General features: G+C 39.1%; 5 protein-coding genes across 5 annotated transcripts; 2 read left to right on the top strand and 3 right to left on the bottom strand.

Annotated features, from left to right (window-relative positions):
* Window positions 1-1,827: 1,827 nt before the first annotated feature.
* Window positions 1,828-4,716, bottom strand: LOC124328513 (UDP-glycosyltransferase UGT5-like). The gene is made up of 2 exons (XM_046787315.1): window positions 3,236-4,716; window positions 1,828-3,155 (listed from the first exon to the last, which is right to left on the bottom strand). Exons 1-2 carry the CDS (start codon window positions 4,561-4,563, stop codon window positions 2,843-2,845), a joined length of 1,641 nt encoding a protein of 546 aa, XP_046643271.1. The 5' UTR covers window positions 4,564-4,716; the 3' UTR covers window positions 1,828-2,842.
* A 909-nt stretch (window positions 4,717-5,625) lies between these two features.
* On the top strand, window positions 5,626-7,334 carry LOC124328538 (mitochondrial E3 ubiquitin protein ligase 1-like). Its single transcript, XM_046787364.1, has 4 exons — window positions 5,626-5,819; window positions 5,999-6,264; window positions 6,347-6,545; window positions 6,617-7,334. Exons 1-4 carry the CDS (start codon window positions 5,703-5,705, stop codon window positions 7,175-7,177), a joined length of 1,143 nt encoding a protein of 380 aa, XP_046643320.1. The 5' UTR covers window positions 5,626-5,702; the 3' UTR covers window positions 7,178-7,334.
* A 484-nt stretch (window positions 7,335-7,818) lies between these two features.
* LOC124328597 lies at window positions 7,819-13,564 on the top strand. The gene is made up of 17 exons (XM_046787452.1): window positions 7,819-7,967; window positions 8,174-8,245; window positions 8,316-8,366; window positions 8,424-8,732; window positions 8,813-8,935; window positions 9,014-9,234; window positions 9,296-9,688; window positions 9,764-9,943; window positions 11,114-11,147; window positions 11,212-11,376; window positions 11,449-11,557; window positions 11,632-11,730; window positions 11,788-12,041; window positions 12,109-12,273; window positions 12,348-12,607; window positions 12,682-12,954; window positions 13,023-13,564. Exons 2-17 carry the CDS (start codon window positions 8,176-8,178, stop codon window positions 13,245-13,247), a joined length of 2,931 nt encoding a protein of 976 aa, XP_046643408.1. The 5' UTR covers window positions 7,819-7,967; window positions 8,174-8,175; the 3' UTR covers window positions 13,248-13,564.
* A 35-nt stretch (window positions 13,565-13,599) lies between these two features.
* On the bottom strand, window positions 13,600-15,635 carry LOC124328542 (1-acyl-sn-glycerol-3-phosphate acyltransferase epsilon-like). The gene is made up of 7 exons (XM_046787374.1): window positions 15,476-15,635; window positions 15,149-15,359; window positions 15,004-15,082; window positions 14,735-14,937; window positions 14,361-14,613; window positions 14,169-14,292; window positions 13,600-14,090 (listed from the first exon to the last, which is right to left on the bottom strand). Exons 2-7 carry the CDS (start codon window positions 15,353-15,355, stop codon window positions 13,859-13,861), a joined length of 1,098 nt encoding a protein of 365 aa, XP_046643330.1. The 5' UTR covers window positions 15,356-15,359; window positions 15,476-15,635; the 3' UTR covers window positions 13,600-13,858.
* Window positions 15,636-16,309: 674 nt separating this feature from the next.
* LOC124328340 (cyclin-O-like) lies at window positions 16,310-18,666 on the bottom strand. Its single transcript, XM_046787085.1, has 6 exons — window positions 18,246-18,666; window positions 17,750-18,098; window positions 17,437-17,622; window positions 17,255-17,361; window positions 17,115-17,195; window positions 16,310-17,053 (listed from the first exon to the last, which is right to left on the bottom strand). Exons 2-6 carry the CDS (start codon window positions 18,095-18,097, stop codon window positions 16,618-16,620), a joined length of 1,158 nt encoding a protein of 385 aa, XP_046643041.1. The 5' UTR covers window position 18,098; window positions 18,246-18,666; the 3' UTR covers window positions 16,310-16,617.
* Window positions 18,667-19,697: the final 1,031 nt, after the last annotated feature.

Raw genomic sequence — 19,697 nt, 5'->3', positions numbered from 1 at the left:
TTTCGCTGGATAGGCCTATGCGTCCTGTACTGCTGCGATACTCTGCCGTTCAATCCGACGAGAAGAAGAAGGCGGACACGCCGTCTTGCTGACGTGGATCCTCATGTTGGTGCTGGCCCTGCTGGAAATTATCCGCTATCTAAGCGGATTGGGGAGCTGGACTTCTCTATTGTCTCTACGTCTTTGCCATGTGGTCCACTTGCGCCGGAAGTGATATACAATTGGGCCATTTCCAAGGAAGAGCTCATTGGAAGGATGGCTCTGTCTCAGCTGCAGCGACGGATTGAACACCAAAAATTGGCGCAACGTCTATCTTTTCTACCATCATGGAGGCAGCGGACATGGCGGTGGAGGCCAAAGAAGAGGATCCAAATGGTCATGTTGCTCATGTCCGTTTCAACAGAAAAGCTTTTTTTTCATGGCCGGCCTCAAATAAAAGTAGTCGTATAGGAACATGAAACTTTTCACGTTGGATCGTGTAATCTATTTTTGTGTAGAATACTCGGCCTGCGGTCGAGAGAGACTTTAGTGGCGGCCGTTGTGGCGGCAGCGGTGGCCAGCACCGCCCGGCAAGGGCTGACAGTATCGCTGACGGCCTAGCTGGCTGGAATCAGCGACATAGCCATCAATGGCTAGTCGGTTGTCTCGGGGTGGCTATAGCATCCGGAGAGAGCTGGGGATAGAGTAGGGTGGTGTCATATCGCACTCCCGAAATTGTATGGATATTCAAGTTCATTTTCATTTTTCAAGTTCATTTTCATTTTTCAAATTCGTTTTCATTTTTCGAAATCATTTTAGTTTTTCAAATTCATTTTAGTTTTTCGAAATCATTTTCATTTTTCAAAATCATTTTCAATTTATGAAATCAATTTCAAAACATTTTCAATTTTTGAATTTATTTTCAACTTGGTTTCAATATTCGAATCGATTATCAATTTGTTTTCAGATCAAATATGGTAATCGATTTTTGAACATTTTTTTTGGAAAAAGTGTTCAATCCGCACCCCATATATATTGACACGATTTTATCATGCTCGATCATGCTAGCATGTACTAAAGTATACACTAAATATATTAATGTATTATTTATTGCATGTTTAAAAATAATGCGCAATAATTTTAAAATTAATCGCGTACTCGAAATTAATCATATGTTTACATGATTTATCATAAATTAATTGTATACTTAAAAATAGTGCGTAATAATTTAAAAATAAACCACGTACTAAGAAATTAATCAAATGTTAACACGATTTATCATGTACTAAATTTAACTTAATCGTGCAATTAAAGCATACTTTAAAATAATGTGTCTAATTTTGTTTTAAAATCCTACTTCCACGTAATTTAATGTTTAATCTCAGATAACGAGCGATTATACATGCTCAGTATACATAAAAAAATCCCTAAGAAAGTATCTCAACTGCTGTTGAGATATGAAGAATTATTTAGGAATTTTAATGTATGGCGAACGATAGTGCGGAAGTTGTTAAGAAAAAATGTCTAAGTCCCAATTTGTAAAAAAGAATTATGTTTAAAAACAAATTGCTTATACAGTTATACTACAATTGTAAGAAGCTCAGTTGGTAGCGCTACGTCCTGCAGATATGTGACAAGTCCTTGAGTTTTACGCGGTATATTTGTCTATTTTTAAAATAGGGATTGGTAATATGTTTAAACCTAACTATTATTATAAATATTTTAATTGTTATTATCTGAAAAAACGAAAAATACAGAAAGGAATGCAACAATAAAATATTTAAAAAAATTTCAGTTATAAATAATTCGAAGATATTGGAAAAAAGAGTCCGGCACCACAATCTCCAATCCACGACCCAATTCCGAAGCGTCAATTTACGAGCAACCGGAACAGTTCTGTAACTTCCGGCCACTTCCGATGGAATTAACCTATAGCTGCTCACGTTCACAAAGCTGCTCACGGTAAAAAAAAAGCGCAGTTACAAATGGAATTTCCTATTCGAGTAAATCAAAGTTAACTCTTTATTTGGAATCTCATCACTTGACTTCGACAATGAAATTTACTTCCGGTTTATTTTCAATTTGATTTCACACCTCCTTTCAGTTGAACTAAAGGTTATTTATTTAACAATTTTACCCAGCGCCAGACAAAGTCAGTTACTCGACGAAATCGCCTAGCTACATACCATTAAATCTTACATAGCTGCCTACACCCGACAACGCAGTCCGGCATCTTACGCGGTACATTCAGTGTCCATGAGAGTGATGAGTGTGATGAGTCATTCACCTTTCCAGCCATCACCAGTCCATCAGCCGGAATCTGACTTTGAGAGTGATATATAGGCCTATATATGTCATAAGCTAAATTTTTGCATTATTATCATCATCATAATAAATAACCGTTATCTTTCTGATTTTTGTTGCAGATAAAAACACGATAATATACGCATTATACAAGAAGGGGAATCAGAGAAATGGTGAAACTGAAATGGATCAAAAATGTCAACTATTACGAAAATACGACAAGTTATGTCATTGCTATACGTCCATTAGGTTTTTTTATTGAGTCTTATTTAAAACTTTCTGAACAAAATTTACGAGTGAATTATAATAGTAGCTAAAAAGTTTATAAAGTACATTAATATTAATATTCTTTATTCGATAAATACCTGTGATGATATTGCCTTTGCTGGCGTAGCGTTATGTTAGAGCGGCTGGAAGAATTTGCATTCGAGGATGACAACCCACGTATTATTATTCTAAAAATAGTTAACATAGAAGAATATTCGTATAATAATAGACGACTTTAACGTGATTAAGGTACAATTTTTATATGAGGTTCAACCATTTTTGAATTTCATAATCAATCATCTTTTTTGGTATTAGAAACGGCTGTCTTCGTCTGCATTATTCCACGACGATTTCTGCCGAGAAAGGACAAAGAGCGATAGCCGAATCGAATAGTCACGTAGGCCACGATTAAACTCGTGAATAAAACGACGAGTATCACGTCCATGAATCCGCGTTGGTGTAGAGAAAGTTTTCGAGACGCGCTACGCAAATGAGGAGCTCCTTCATGCCGGATGACGTATTCTATCCAATAGATGGCCCTGTCCATTGGACTCTCTATCTGGTCACGCATCAAAGCCGAAACCTGTTTCATCCTCCGGGCATATCTATATGCAAATCAAACAAACTTTAAGTCCCATCTCTAGAAATAGGAAAGTTATTTATTTTAACAAATTCTGTGATGGACCTTGGATCGAAAAGAATTCGCTGAATGGCATCGTAGAGAATTTCTTCCGTTAAATAATCCCAGTCGAGTCGAATGGCGTACCCATCGTCGTGAGCTTTTTGGGCATTGATCGGCTGGTCTGCAAAAACTGGCAGTGCGATAAACGGAACGCCATTATAGACGGCCTCTTGTTTACTATTTAATCCGCAATGGGTGATGAACAAACGAATTTTCGGATGACCCAGTAAATCTTGTTGCGGCATCCAAGACATGAGTTTCACATTGGGAGGAATGTAATCATCATCTTTCATTTTACTGTCATCTTCCCATTTGAAAATGACTCTTTGAGTCAATCGAGCGAACGTTGAGAGAAATAGACGTCGGATGCCGTCAGGAACGTCGGCATTTTTCAAAATGGAACCGAAACTGACGATGATAAATCCATCGTCACCGGATCCATTAACAAACGATTGCAATTCTTCCGGCAAAGGTTTAGAAGGAACGCAATGCAATCCACCAACTTGGACGACAGCTGGAGGTGTTGGATATTCATAATTGATGCTGAAATGCGTGTTGGTCATCAACATACTCAAATAGCGATTTTCAATTTCCAGGACTGATGTGAGGTTTTCCATTCCGAGGACATTGGCAGCGACTCGATCGACCGTCGACATGACATACCACCGATGAAAGTAGACAACAAAAACGCCGGTTAACAAGTTGAATGTTCTCTGCCATATATTCATTTCGTCTGTGTAACTCAACCCGGGATGAGGGAAATAGTCTGAGGCCAACGGCGAGCCAATGGCGTCCAACAGCCAAGGCGGAGGTAAAAAACAGTTGAAGTAAATAAATGGCAAGTCTAGAGCTTGAGCGAGTAACAAAGAACATTCATTGAAAACTCCTTCGATGACGATCAGATCGTATCGCTCTCTCATCGTGTTGTTCATCAGCTGATGGAAAACAGGATCTTGATAAACGGCCGTGCAATACATTTCCATCCTTTTAGAAATGTCGAAAAAGAGGCGGAACGCGCTGTTGCGATCGTTGAATCCGATTTGGTGATCGCTGTTGATTTCGGCCAGATTCGGCGAGTGTAGAACGCGCAAATTGTTTGTGGTCGAGTTGAACGTCGACGGAGGTTTCAATCCATTCCAATAGGTGACGGAATGACCGCGTTCATCGGCTAGAGCCATCACCAACGGTTTCAAGATGTTGGTGTGGCTCGGCGTCGTGATTGGCGATACAATGAGAATGTTGTAGGCACTCACCGATTGAATAAAAAATAAACAGGTCATCACCAAGAGGAGAAACGAATAAGCCGTTGCATAATGAATAATAATAACCATTTCGATCCACAAATGGAATTGTTGATATCTCCCCACCGCAAGAAGAGAGGTCAACGGTCAAAAGATAAAAGCCACTGTTTGTTTTCACACGAATCACTCTGCTGCTGATGGCTAAGGTCTGTCGCAACATATAGAAGTGGATTGGACGGTGGATAGTCTAGGACTGGTCGAAATCTGCGACTGCAATGGAGAGAAAAGTCTTTGTTGGAAAGTCCGTATGTAAATAGTATTTTAATAATTTACCTTATAGGTATGCTCATCCATAATGGAGAAAAATCCGGGGAGTGAACATTCTTGTTTTTTGCGTTTGCTTATCGTGATAAATGAGCTTGTCCTTGTATATTTTTTGTTGTTCAAAAAATTGCAGAAAATTTGAATGTCTGCCGGTTATCAAATATTTCAGGGTCTATTCATCCGGTCGTTGATAAAATTCAGCAGAACTTGTATCTTGATTATGTCTCATTTGGCACATGCAGCAAAACCACACTAGACATTGAATTATTAACAGAAAAATATATAACTATCAATTAAATTTTTCCCATCACTATCTGATGTATGAGAATTTATTTTGTGACGAGTAACCTGAGCCCCGTTCAAATCGGGCAGAAAACAATTTATTCAAAAATTCAAATTTCAAATCGGCAAAGAAACATTCAAAAAATGTTGGTATACATTTTATTGTTATAGGATGACTGGATGAAAACATTTGATCGTGAATTTTAATTATTCAAAAGTTAATAAACATAAGCAGGAGGATTTTCGCAGATGGCGCCCAAATCGCACGATTCAATGATGGGCTGGACGATGGCGGCGAATTCTGAAGGAGGCAGGTATCCGTGGCTCTATCGCAAAAATAATTCTGAATGTAATGAAACAATTTGAATTTTAAAATTTTTACTTTTGGGATGTTGTAGCCGAGAAGTTTCGTGTCTTTGGTCGCACGGTGAGGTGCCGTTAGAGGAGCGATGTGTTCATCCGCGATGAGGGAAATTGCGGTTTTTTTAATAAAAACCGACGCGTATTATTTACTGAGTTTACATCTCCACTCATAGATGGCTGACGTGTAGTTTGTCCAGGTTATTTACCTTTTTTATTTTACACAGGAACAGTTATGCCAGGGCTAGAGGCGATTTAAAGAAATGGAAATTGATTTCGAACTTGTTCTAGAGGGTATTTCTCTTGGGTTGGACGTCGTTATTTTAGGATTTTTATATAAATCTTATGAGTCATGCACAGCCTATATTCAGGCACTTAAGGTAATTCAATGTTAATATTAGCCCTTGCTTATCTTGTCCCAATCACAGAGGAACATTTGCCATTTTACCAAACACAGGCTAGACAACAGTGTAGATGCATGTTCCAGTGTATTTTCAAGTTAATAATTATTCTTTTGTGTTACACAAATAATGTTTTATTGTTGTCAAATGTTTACTAGGAAGCAGAACAAGTTGAAATATCTCAACTTAGTCAATTGTCAGCTCCGAAAAGTCGACATAGGAGCTGGTTTCAATGGTCAAGAACTAAATCATCATCAGCTGCAAAAGAAGGCCCTAATGAATGTAGATATGTTTGTCTGAGAGGAATAGTGGAGCCAGTGGACAAATCTAGATTGCTGAAAAGTGGTGATTTTAAGAGCACTGGAGTAATTCACAAAATTATAACTAAAGAGGTTGCTACTGTTCGGAATGGGTCAAGATTTTGGTAATGTTGAATTTGATAAAGGCTATAGATTAATCTAAAATTCTTGCCTTTATGTCATGTCATTTATTTTTCATTAATATAGGGTTGATGAAGAAAGAATTGTTAAGAACATTCAACATGAAATTCCATGGGGTCTAACATCACAAGAAGCTCAAAAAACTAATAAACAACCATTGGTTCAAGTTATAGAAGGACTAAGCGCTGATCGAATTGATATGTCGATTGTCAGAGACGAATTTACTCCGGCGGCTTTCTCGCTATCTGGCTGGTTTGGCGGATGGGTAAGTGAATTCAAATAATAGAAAAGTAAATAATAGAATAAGTAATTTTCATTTGTGCAATACTTTTAAAGGTAGCTGGCGTTCAACTCAAAGGAACTCAAGAAATTGAAGAAATGGTTATTGACGGCTCCTTAATGACAGCTGTCGGAGAATTAGTGATAAACGGCGATGGCACTATGCAATTGAGATCGCCTAGCAATTCTGATCGAGCTTTACCGTTTATTCTCTCTACGTTACCTTATAGCGCATTGCTAAGCACCTATGAAACTCTTGTCAGCGTTTGCAAGTGGAGTCTATTCTTTTTTGGTGGTGTTGGTATGGTACTTGGTTCCCTCATGATCCGCAAGTGGTTTAAAATCCGTTACGGCCGGCGTCACGCACGAGAAGAAGACGACATTCTTCGCGATCTATGCGAATCACGTCGTTCAACTGAAGAGAACGATGATCTACCGGATTGGCAGCGCTGCGTTGTATGCCTTGTTAGGAATCGTGAAGTCATTGTTCTTCCTTGTGGTCACGTTTGTCTTTGTGCCGATTGTATGATGCTTATTAATAATCAGCACGTGTTACAGAGGAATTGCCCTATGTGTCGACAGAGAATTGAGCAAATTGCACGAGCTTTCGTTCCTTAAACACTATGTAATCAATGTTGGTAGCTTTTATCTAAGTAAATTTTTGACACGATGGAAAACTGTACATCGAACTTTCTGCTAAATCTGGTCCCGTCATTATAGGAAATGATTTATGTTTGTATACATGATGGCCAGTTTAATACAGGTTTAAAATTTTGATTGAATTAAATTTATTGTCATGTTGCCAAAAGCTTGGAAAGTAAGCAATATACATTTGAAAAAATAAATTTTTTGTTTAATGTTAGGTTTGCTTCAGAAATTTAAATAAATATCTGTAAGTATTTAAGAAAACATGAGAAATAAGTTGTATCAAGTTGTTTAATATAAAACTTTGTTGCAAAATAATAATAAATTCGATAATAGCAATTTTCAGGACAGCAGGGATTATTTGCAGAAAAACTACAGTGTACATGCTTCATTATTATATTAACAATTTAACACGCAAAAAGTGGTCCGTGTTGTGATTTACACGCACGCACGCTGGCACTGGCACCGTTTTTAAACTTTACAAGTCTAGTTTTTCTTTTACATATTAGTAAAGATCCCTTTATTATTGTTACTATTTGCGTTGATTTCAAGCAAAACGCAACAACTTTTCTAAAATATTTCTCTTTTTCTCGATTCCGTAGCCATGGATAGGCATGATTTTACCGACTAGACAACAGCGCTTGCCCAGCAGCTTTCAGAGTTAGAGAGAAAAACTGGAGCATTTCTACACTGGAATACTAGCTTGTTATGAATCAATTATTATTGGATAAAAGGATAAATACCGTAGTTTGAATCAAATCAGGTAAGAGTTTACAATAATATAGGCTGGATTTATTGGTTTGGAAATTTTTCGTATGTCCGTCGCGCCATCATTCCGACGTCTAACAATAGAGTTACTGGTGTAGAAAGTTTGACAGTTCCCTTTATTAAATCTCAGTGTAGGCAAACTTTAAGTAATAGAGTGTTGTTATAGCAAATTTTAAATGATTGGATGATGTGGGTTTACAGAAATGAGTTCACCATCTCCAAGCCAACCTGCGTTTGGCTCATCACTGTATGGTCAGCAAACCTCAAGCATAGGTAATAAATCTGGTTACTGTTCTGCTTCCAATAGGTTCTACAACAAACTTTGAATCAATTTACCTACCAGGAATGAGTCATTTGTCAATACAGCAGCCTCCTAGAAATTTACCAGTTTCAGGTATCAAGAGTTTTGTTATTTGTCATCTGCTTAAATCTAATTTTTGAACTTGTGTAGGTCCAACCACCAGTGGACAGCTAACTTCCCCCAATCGTAGTGGTGGGAATGTCTTACCCCAAATGGGTAACAATCAGAGAATAGGAGTACTTGGCCAAAGAGCAGTTGGAGATAAGAGGCCTTCCATAGGGGGCTATGGACAATCCATGATTGGTGGTTCCTACTTCAACCTACCTGCATCAGCACCTTCAGGACTAGGACAAGCTGGGCTTGCTGGGGTGAGAGGAGCGTTTCAAGGATTAGCACATGGACAAGGAACACAGTCACAAGGAGTACAAGGATTGCAAATGCCATTTGGTATGCCACTAGGTTTGTGATTTTCCACCATAAATAGTGTTCCTGTACTAACTTTAGCTGTGGTATTTTTGTTTTATTCGGTTGTTTTGCAGGAATGGATGGCAGTTTAGCACCACCTTCGCTGGATTTATCTGAATTTCCAAGTCTGACTAATAGATCTATGGGCCCAAACGAGAACGGTGGTAGTTCGTCGCTAACAGGGAGATCTAACTATGGTAGGCCGATTTTTTTTGTACAATACAACAATTTAATACGGTTGTTCATTTTAATTTTTTTTATCCTGGAACAATTAGTGGGAATTATTAAAACGCCTGCGTCAGAAACGACGGAATTTACAATGAGTAATGAGGATTTCCCTGCTCTCCCGGGTACGCAGAACAATGACAACAACACATCAACTGGAAGCGGTGCTGAGACGAGCAAAGTATCTAACACGTCCACTTCATCGTCATCCGTCAGTAACACCAACTTAAACCACAGTAAACGTGGACTTCAAATTAGTGCCGATGGGAAGGTAGGATACTGTCGTGGTTAATAAATCCATGCGCGCTTACATAAATCATTTGATGGAACAGGTGACGAACATACCTAATAACATGGTAGCAGATCAGTTTGGAATGGCGGGCCTCTTGACATTTATTCGAGTGGCAGAATCCGATTCTAATCTGGTCTCTTTAGCCCTCGGATCTGACTTAACGACACTAGGTTTAAATCTTAATTCACCGGAACCATTGTACAACAACTTCGGTGGTCCGTGGGCTGAGAATCCCTGTCGGCCGCAGGATATAGACTTTCATGTCCCACCTGAGTACCTGACCAATGCCGTTATACGCGACAAACTTGCCCCAGTGAAACTTAATCGATATCAAGAGGACCTACTCTTTTATCTCTTTTATACCAATGTTGGAGACACGATGCAACTTGCTGCCTCTCTCGAACTCTATAACAGGGACTGGCGCTATCATAAAGTATAACTTTGTTGTTTCTCTCTTTTTTTTTTCGATACCATATTTAAAAATATTACTTTTTGTGCTGAATTTTAGGAGGAGAGATTGTGGATCACTCGAGTACCCGGTATGCCGCTCATGGAGAAAACCGGGACGTATGAGAGAGGCACCTATTACTGCTTCGATCCTAATAATTGGCGTAAGGTTGCCAAGGAAATGTTCGTCGAGTATGAACGCTTAGAAGATCGGCCAAGAGATTTGCAGATGCCGGCGATGGTCTTACCTTCGGCTGCACCACAAGGCGTGTAACACAAGCTGGATAAGAAGTGAAAGTAAAAAAAGACCTACCAAGAATTATATATTAATATCCAGCAAGCAGCAAGCAACAGAAGACGTCATGGGATCAGGAGATCCAAACACAAAACCAATTTGTACTATTGAATGCCACAGTTTTTTTTTTGCGGTCGAAGCTCTTGTGTTCCCTCTTCTTTTTGTCTTAATACACGCCGTTATCTCAATTATTAATCATTTCCGCTTCCTCTTTTTACCAAAGATTATTTACTTCGATTTTAATGACCGTATCCCGCTTAAGTGTTTCCGGTTGCTGGTTTAATTGATACTACCGCCTTCTGTTCAGTTTCTCGTAGCTTTATCAATTTACTATATCTAAAAGGTTTTTTGAACCAAGATTCAATGGAACAAACGGCTGGGAGTCGACCCAGGTTTCATTACCACTTTTAGTCGTAATACCTTGGTAGAAGATAAGAATTTTCAGCATGTAAATAGCGATCCCATGTTTTGTGTAGAGCATTGGTTTGGTTTCATTGCTACTAGACTCGCGAGAAATCGTGGCTTTTTTTCTTGAACAAAGACGAGGAAAAACGCTCCTCTGTAAGCCTATGAAACTGTCGTCAGATGTCAGGATTAACACTTGCGCCATTGGCTCGTCGTCACACTCCAGAGTGGAATGACAGCTCTCAAGTGTAGAAATCCAGAAACATTTATAAGTTGATGTATTATTTATTGTTCGCTCGTTCGCGATAACGAATCGGATTCCACAAAAAAAAAATCTATTTTAATCTGTTTTGTTAGTGGAGTGCTAATGGCTCTAACCATCATCGGGCCGTTATTAAGCTAGCAGAATTAGGATCGCTGCCCTTGTTGGCTTCTCTTGGGAGGCATACAAGTTGCCCGATTTGAATGGAATTCCCTTTTAATGTGTCGTTTTTTATTTTCTGAAATTATTGGCCAAACTTTATCTTTATAAATTTTTAACTGTGCTTCCTTTAATCTCCATGATTGGTTGAGTTTTGCTACATTTTGTGTATAAAAATACGATGGTGGTTTCTTGCTCTTTTTACATTCTGTTCATATGAAATCAAGTTTGCCTCAAGAGTGTTTCAGTTAAAAATGGGTAATCGTTGCTGTAACAAAGTTCCTGTGCAGGAACCAAATTACAGGAAAGCAGATGGGAGGAAAGGTTTGTGCTAAAATTTGTGTAGGTCTAATTTACGAAAAATAAATAATGATCATTTTTCTTTTAGTGTCTGGGAATGGAGATATTGGATTACCATCCAATCCAAGGATTGATATTCAATATCCTGGAGGTGCATCTTCTAGACTAATTCCTAGTCAAGACATTATTCGCCATCCTACACAAAGTCCAATGCGACCACAAACAAACTCAGCCAGATTAGAAACTCCAAATGGTTTGTTGATTTGACTGTTTTTAAGTTTTTTTTTATTACATTGATTTTTATAATGAATTTTTTCAAATCTAGGAATGATAGGTGCCCCTAGAATGTTGATTGCTCTTTATGACTACAATGCTAGAGAAATTTCTGATATGAGCTTTAGGAAAGGGGATAGGATGGAATTGCTGGATGATAGGTATGCATCAAGCTTTCTTGTGATGATTGGTAAACATTATGTTTTAATATTAACATTAATAAATATATTGCCAGTGATTCTGATTGGTGGAAAGCCGAACATTCTGCCTCCAACAAAGTGGGATATGTTCCGCGAAACTTTGTTGCATTGGAACAATCAGTGGAGAGCTATGAGTAATTTAAATATTTGATTGTTACATTGATTTAAAATAATTTTTATCAAATTTTTAGTTGGTTTTTCGGTCATATCGGCCGCAAAGAAGCCGAAAAACTATTACTGAGCCAAGAATTGCCGAGAGGAGCCTTTTTAATCCGCTTTGCCGAGCACATTCCCGGTGGCTTTTCCTTGACTATGCGGGACTACGAAGAAGAGAGAGGGCCGCATATAAAACATTACAAAATCAAATGCCTCGATCAAGGTGGATATTACGTCACAACACGGCAGACATTCACTTCGCTTCCGGAATTAGTGTCTTCTTATATGCGTATGCATTCATGTATTAAATTTCGTGAATGGCATCAAATAATATAGGTTTTATTTTCATTTTTAAGGTGAAGCCAACGGTTTGTGTCATACTCTTACGGTCGCGTGCCCAAAACTTCGTCCAACCATTTGGGATTTGTCACCTCAGACTCGAGATAAGTGGGAGATTGACCGCGCAGAGCTGGAGTTTATTCGTAAGCTTGGCAGTGGTAACTTTGGCGAGGTGTGGTATGGTAAGTTTAATGAGTAGAACATGCACGGAAAAAAAAAACGGTACGTTGTAACTTCTTCGAAAATTATCGTATAGGAAAATGGCGCCACTGCTACGATGTTGCCATCAAGACTGTGAAAGCCGGTAACATGTCATCGTCCGATTTCCTTCAGGAGGCTTCGATCATGAAAAAGTTTCGCCACCCGAATCTTGTCGCACTCTATGCCGTTTGTTCGAAAGAGGAACCCATCTTCATCGTAACAGAATATATGAACAAAGGTTCTCTGCTCGATTTGCTACGTCGCGATGAAGGAAAGGCCTTGATTTTTATGGAGCTTGTGTACATAGCAGCACAGGTTAGATGCTTTCTAAAAAAATAACTGATTGATTGGTGGAAAATCTATATTGGATGCAAATTTATTTGTTGTAGGTTGCAAGTGGAATGTCTTATCTGGAGTCAAGACAACTCATTCATCGGGATTTGGCGGCACGTAACGTGTTGGTGAGTGATGGTTGCGTGGCCAAAATCTGTGATTTTGGCTTGGCGCGGCTGATTAAAGACAACGAATATTGCCCTACTGCCGGAACCCGATTTCCTGTTAAATGGACTGCACCAGAAGCAGCTCTATGTGGCAGATTCTCCATTAAATCTGATGTGTGGTCTTTTGGCGTACTACTCATGGAGCTCTTCACTTACGGACAGGTTTGTTTTATCTGCTTTGATTGTCGTGGCATCTTACAGTATCTTACTTTTCCTATTTTCTATTAAAGGTTCCGTATCCTGGGATGCACAACCGAGAAGTTATTGAAAATGTCGAAAAGGGCTACCGAATGCCAAAGCCTGTCAATAATCCTTTACCAGATGCTCTTTATCGTCTTATAATCTCATGCTGGGAAGCTGAACCTGACAAACGGCCTACTTTTGAATTTCTTCATCATTTCTTAGAAGACTTCAATATCACGTCTGAAGTGCCGTACCGAGAGGTCAATGATTGATCCACCAACGGATCTGCTGATGTTCCGTAACATCTACAATTTGAACCACTGAGATTATACAATTTGCGGAAATATTTAAGAAAGTGACCATGGAGGCTCAGTTTTGTCAAATGATTGTCGTGTATTTTAATTGTAAGAAGTGCTTTCCTTTTAACCAGTAACCCCTTCATACAGCAATGGCCTGCATTTCTTTCTTTCTTGGACCCTATCTATCAGCGCCCCCTTTCCTAGTCATATTCTTTGGCATGAACTTTCAAAGCGTTCAACTCGATTTGTATGACTTTAAATTGTCGAAAGAACAGGAGTATTATGTATTACCAATTGTCATAATTATTTCTATTTGACGAAAACATTTTCAAATGTATCAGCTATAGATATCTTTTCTCGGTGAACTCACAGTTACACGCAGATTGTTTACACGGCGCAACATAAACATAGTTTATAGCTATATGAGCAAAACTTGACGTCACTATTTAGTACTTGTCCCCACGATATCTTTCCGAACCAGTTACACGATGTGAAACAAACCACGCAAAAATAGCGTGAACAGAATTCTGGCAGAAATATTGGCGGTTCGTTTGTGGAAGAGGACAGCGTCATATGTTTAAGATTTAACAAACAGATTTGATAGCAAGTACCAAGTATCCAAATACAGTGAATAACATGATACTCTGCACCCATAGAAGTCTCAGTCCAGGGAAGAAAATTAGAGGCAAAAATGTTGAAATGAAGAACAAGAAACTTGGAACAGTAGCGGCATAAGGAAGAGCATGGTGATTCTCGATGGTTCTTAGTTGTGCACCCTTTTCAAAGTATCCGTGTTCGTAAAACCGCGACACAATTCTACAGAAAAAAAAAAATCTTGCGTGAGAAGCGGAGCAAAAACGAAATAAATTTAAAACAAAAGAAAATACTACTTACTCATCTTTTACAATGAACAAATTATGCATCCAGGTTTTGAAAAGAGCTTCATCTTCAGGAACATCCTCAATAGGAATACGCTTCACGTGAATATACATTTCTCGATTTTTGCCGAGGAGAAAATCTACATTGTGTTGAATATTTTGTTGTAGCATTGTGTTACTGGATTAGCTAAAGTTAAAATGTTTTTACCAATGAGTTCTGGTGCTGGAGTTCTTTCTTTCTTTTCATTGAATGATCCAGAATAGACGCAAGTTACATCATAAATTGCGTCCAAATTACTCCGTAATTTCGCAAGAGCGAGAAAGGAACCTCTGTACCGAGGGGTCAAATGATTAACGAGTGGCTTGAGCCCGTTGGCGTCAGCTGCCTTGTTTGACTTCTTTATCAGATCGTATTCATTTGGAGCAAAGCAAGTTCCTTCAGGAAATATCACTGTCCATGACTGATTAGTGAATGAAAGAATTAGTGAATTCATTCTCATAACTCAACTAAATGAAATCTAAAGTTTTGCTAATTTCAAAAAATTAAACTTTAAAAATATAAATTAGTTTTGGAGTTTTTACCTTGATTTTTGGATCTCTTAAATACTCTAATGCAGATTCCATCTTTTTTTGCTTAAAATCCCCACGTTTCACATAAATGCAACCATGTTGATAGAAGTAATGTCCATAGAGTGGCAGTGCTTGAAGAGTATCTTTCATTACATATCTGAGATGACCTATGCTTCCTTGTCTGATTGCAACCATGTTACACACAATCCAATCAACTGGAAATATTAGTATTTGACATTATGCACATTTAATACTTGGTGTTTTGAGCTATTTGTTATTACCTGTAGACTGATGGTTACCTAAATAGAGAACATTTTCTTTCTTGCTAAATATGCTATCAGCATCTCCACTGAAATAAACCTTCATAAAGGAATTTTAAGCATTAACCTAACTATTGTTTGAATAGAATAATATAAAATATATTACCTTTTGACCAGTGCAGTGTTCAAAAAAGAAGATCACCATCCTTTGGTACATTGAATAAAGGAAGTCATCACCATCCTGATACTTCCATTGGGGCAAAAACAATGAAATACCTCGCCATAGGAACCACAGCAGAAAATAATTTGGTGCAGATCCAGTGATGACCACCACAGCAAAAACGTACCGTATTTTAGCAATAAGACTCATCATATCCCTAGGAAAAGTAAAGATCAAATGAAAGCTGCTCGTTGAGTGCAACGTTTAAGTGGGGCATGGATAGTATTAACAACACAACAGGTGATAGTTAGTAGAACAACTTTTGGTCGTCACCTCTAAACAATGACCCCTTCTTCCAACGGTCAGATCTATAGATTTCCCGATAGTAATCACTATGTGAATAACGAATATAACGTCGGACGCCGGTATTTTTATATCCGAGCAGTTACGCGTATACTTTTCACTATCGAGACTCTCGCCTACTCTCATGAAAAACTGTTTTCCGCCCTCTGGTGATGGGACGTTACACTAATATTTCCCTCCGGGACTAGGACACTAGGTCAGTGATATCGTACCAAGAATTTGTAGAAAAAAATCGATTTAATTGATTGTTGCAAATTTATTCATCTTTATAGCCTATAGCTATATAAACTGCTCGTATAACGGTACGCTTTATTGGGTAAATTGAACGTAGGTGTGCAACAATTTTGCAAATGTAATATTAATATTGTAGATGATTTGTTGATTTCATGTCGCTTTCCAGACTTCCCGATCGTAGGGAAGGCCCCTTCCCCTCAACCCAAATGATATTGGGGTGAAAAAACGTGAATGAAACTGACAAAACTGGTTCCGTGGTTCAGTTACACTGACAGAGGACATTCAACTTCTCTTTTTTTTGCATTTCAGATGAAATGGTTCATTGCCCATATTTCTAAAAACTTTCTTAAATATTATTGCATGTTTACAGCATCTAGAGTGAAAGTTTTAGAACTGTTTTTCGTGAAGAAACTCCAATTTAAAATGGCCAAAAAAGGAATGACGTGAACACGACAAGCTAAAGAATAGTGTGTTGTCTACGTGATCACAGTTTAAATCTTAAAAAAAAAACGAGTCTCCGAAAAATTTATAAAAAATTTAACTGATGTAACAATCATTTGGTTTAAGTGAAAAAGAAAAAAAAAATATTTATTGAAAATAGTAGAAAAAAAATGAAGGAAAAGCATGCAAATACAATTAGGAAATGGGGTATATCACGAATTATATGAATTCATTACAAACAGTATCATCTTCAATAGAATCTGCAAGGAAAAAACGAATGCACTTTGGAATGAAAAATAAATAGACTATTATAGAAACAAGAAAACGTGACTAGGTGTTGGAAAGAAAAGGTGCAGGTGTAAATAGAATTTGTAAATATATAGCTATTAATAAATCTCTAAATTTGACGTAACCGTAGTCTAATCAAATCGAACGATTCAGTGCGGAGTGATGGAAAAATCGGCAAATTGTTTGCAAAAATCGACAGACCCAAACAGGTCGTACGACACCGGTGCAAAGACGTCACCCACAAGTGCTGACGTCGATTGGGTGGACGTGGTGACCGATGACTGAGCAGCGGCGGCAGCAGCAGCAGCAGCCGAGGAAGCAATACGAGCAAAGTAAATGGATTGCTGACGCCAAGTGTGGTGCCACAGGGTCATGTCAACGTAACAGCGCTGGATATCGCCCAATTCCGTGCTGCCGCTGAAGAGTTCGACCAACCAATAGATGGGCTCGACGGGCAACACATTGGGCAAGAAACGCTGGGCCAGGCAAAGCGCCGCGGCCGCCACCGTCGACGGCGGATAATGGATCAACTCGTAGTGCACCAAACTGTGTTCTAATAACTGGTGGAACACTTCACGGACGCCGCTGATGTTCAAACAGAAAATATATGAGTTGCGTTCATTTTCTAACTTATTTAAAAACCCACCGAATATCAGCGTTGTGCTCCCGCGTGAACGTCATGTAGTACTCGAAAAAATACGAAGCCGTTGGTGCGCACAAATGAAAACTGGATGAAAATATCGATTTTTAGTTGGCTAAGTTTAAATTATTGACCCCAGGACTCACTCGAGTTTTTTCAGCAGGCAAATCTCCATTTCGCGGATGAGTTGCGCGGAATAAGAGTATCCGCTGAGACCCACCAATTCGTCAATTTCCGGCGGACTGGGTTCCTCCTTCACGGTCACAGCACAAGTAAATCATTCGTTAATTCTCAAAAGAAAAAAAAAACATTTAGTCGGAAATCGAACCTTTTTGGCGGCCACCAGGATAGCGGCTAATCCAAGGAGCTGCAAGCTATCGGATGACACCATAGAGACGGCCAGAAATCGGTCAACAAAGTTGATGGCTAGCAGGAAAGTCTCAATGTCGTAGCCGAATTGACGGTTCACCTTGCCCAGCCAACCAATCAGTTCCGATCGCATGACCGAGGTTACCTGATGAACCAAGTAAACAATTCAAAATCAAAATTCTTATTCAAGAAAAAAACAAATGAATTTGCAATTGATTGATTTTTGATTCCTAGTCTTCGACGGATGACTCCATCTAGCGTTGGAAACTTACATTGGGATGGTAGGAAAGGTAGTCGTTGACTCGATACTTGGGCTGCAGACTGTGTTTCCACTGGAACTGATCGTGCAAGTAAGGCTGGGCCAGTTGGTAGGACTCGTCGGCCAGCAAGTCGGCATAGAAAGGATTGGTCGAGCTGACGAGGAGACTCTGAGGCGACTGGCTGAATCGAAATCCTTCCAAACCGGAAGCAGCAGCAGCAGCTGCGGCGACAGCAGCACTGACAGCAGTCGGAGATGGCGGCGGAAACGGCTCCGTGCAGAACAAATCAGTCAAGCTTAGGCGGTGGCCGGCTGATGATGGTGGAAATGGATCTTTACATTCCTCAGCTGTCTGGTTCATCCTTAGAGCAACACAATCCACAAATAACCATCAAATGATTCACCCAGCAGGGCACTCAATCAAAACCCACCCGTCAACTCACGTTTCCGTTCGCATTACTAATGTGATCTATATAAAAACTAGATGAGCACATCGGCTCCAAACTTACCCGCGAGTCGGCCGAGCCAGAAGTCAAAAGGCACGATCCCGCTCCAAATCGCTAAGGATCGCCTTGGCTTCCAAGTTAAAAACACGAATGGCAGTGGGCGAATTAAAAAAACGACAAAAATAAGAATCCAGATCTGACTGTGAGGCTGACCACACGATGATTGACCAGAACAATCCTTCACGTCCACAAATGCAAGAGTCCCAAAGGCAAGTGGAGATTAAAACGAGTCGAGAACGACGACGAAAAAGCCACAAAAATCAGAGAAATATAATCAAAATTGACGGACACGACGACGACGTGATGATGACAATCACTTGACGCTACCAAGATCAACGGGTCACTGACCTCACACTGTTTCTACTGAGAGCCCGGCTTTGACAACTCGGTAGGTGTAAATGGCCAAACTCTGAGAATAAAGGTTATAGGCCGAGATCTTTTAGCTAACGAAAAAGGGGGTAGTTATCACCCCAGGCGTGATAGAATGACGAAAAAAGAAGAAAAAGAAAAAAAAAACTATTCGGGTCAACGAACTTGGCCGGAAGCCATTTAAATATTAGAATCGATTAATGAATCAAATACAAATAAAAGCAAATCACTTACAAGTCAATTTGAATAAATTGTAGAATTTTTTTTCAATCATGGTTGCGTCTTTGAAACAAAATTTATTGACGAATGGTATTCATTTTATTGCAAAAGAAAGTATTCGGATGTCAACAAAGTTGGTTATGTAGATGATCTGTGTCGTTGACCTCATTGTTGTCAACAATCTTTTGTCATTCTCGCGTTTTCTACCCCCATCCTCGTTTTGTTCATTTTCTTTGATTGCTTTAGTTCCTTTTCTTTACCATCCATTTCTGTTGTTCTCCGATTCGGCTGAATTTGAGCGCCAAATTTTTTGTTAATTTGGAATATAGTGGCTCAACTCTTTCACGTATTTCATTTGTTTTTTTCTGTTTTGTTTGGCCGATATTTGAGTCAAACAGGCGCGGCTCTGACCAACAAATTTTATTTTTTTCATTTCAAATCCTATCGTAAGACAAACATTCCAATTTCCTTGACGCTACATATCGTCCTTCATACGTTATTACATCAACTTGTAACGTTTGATGAGTTTACCACTCACGCGCCTGGCCGCGGAATTTTTCCGTCGTCCGTGACTGCTGTGAGAGCTCGCGGAGTGTGCGGGGTGGAGATATAATCATGTCGATCTAAATTCATCTGCTCCCCGATTCTTAATTGGACTTATTTGGCCATAGCAGTCTGAGATTATACACTCGGCGTTATATCGCAGATTCATATTTTTTCTAGATGGACGGAATGAAAAGAACTCGTCATCGGGTGGGGCCTTTGCCTTGTGAATAATGACGTCACGGCCTTGGAGGTTGGGAGGGGGCGGTGTATATATGTGTAGGATCTCGTTTGCTGATTTACTTTTGAATAAAACTTCCCTCC

This window comes from Daphnia pulicaria, chromosome 3 (genome assembly GCF_021234035.1).
Source record: "Daphnia pulicaria isolate SC F1-1A chromosome 3, SC_F0-13Bv2, whole genome shotgun sequence".
In the NCBI taxonomy this organism is placed as follows: Eukaryota; Metazoa; Arthropoda; class Branchiopoda; order Diplostraca; family Daphniidae; genus Daphnia; species Daphnia pulicaria.
Note: the sequence above shows the minus strand (reverse complement) of the source record. Positions and strands in the feature narration are given on the sequence as shown.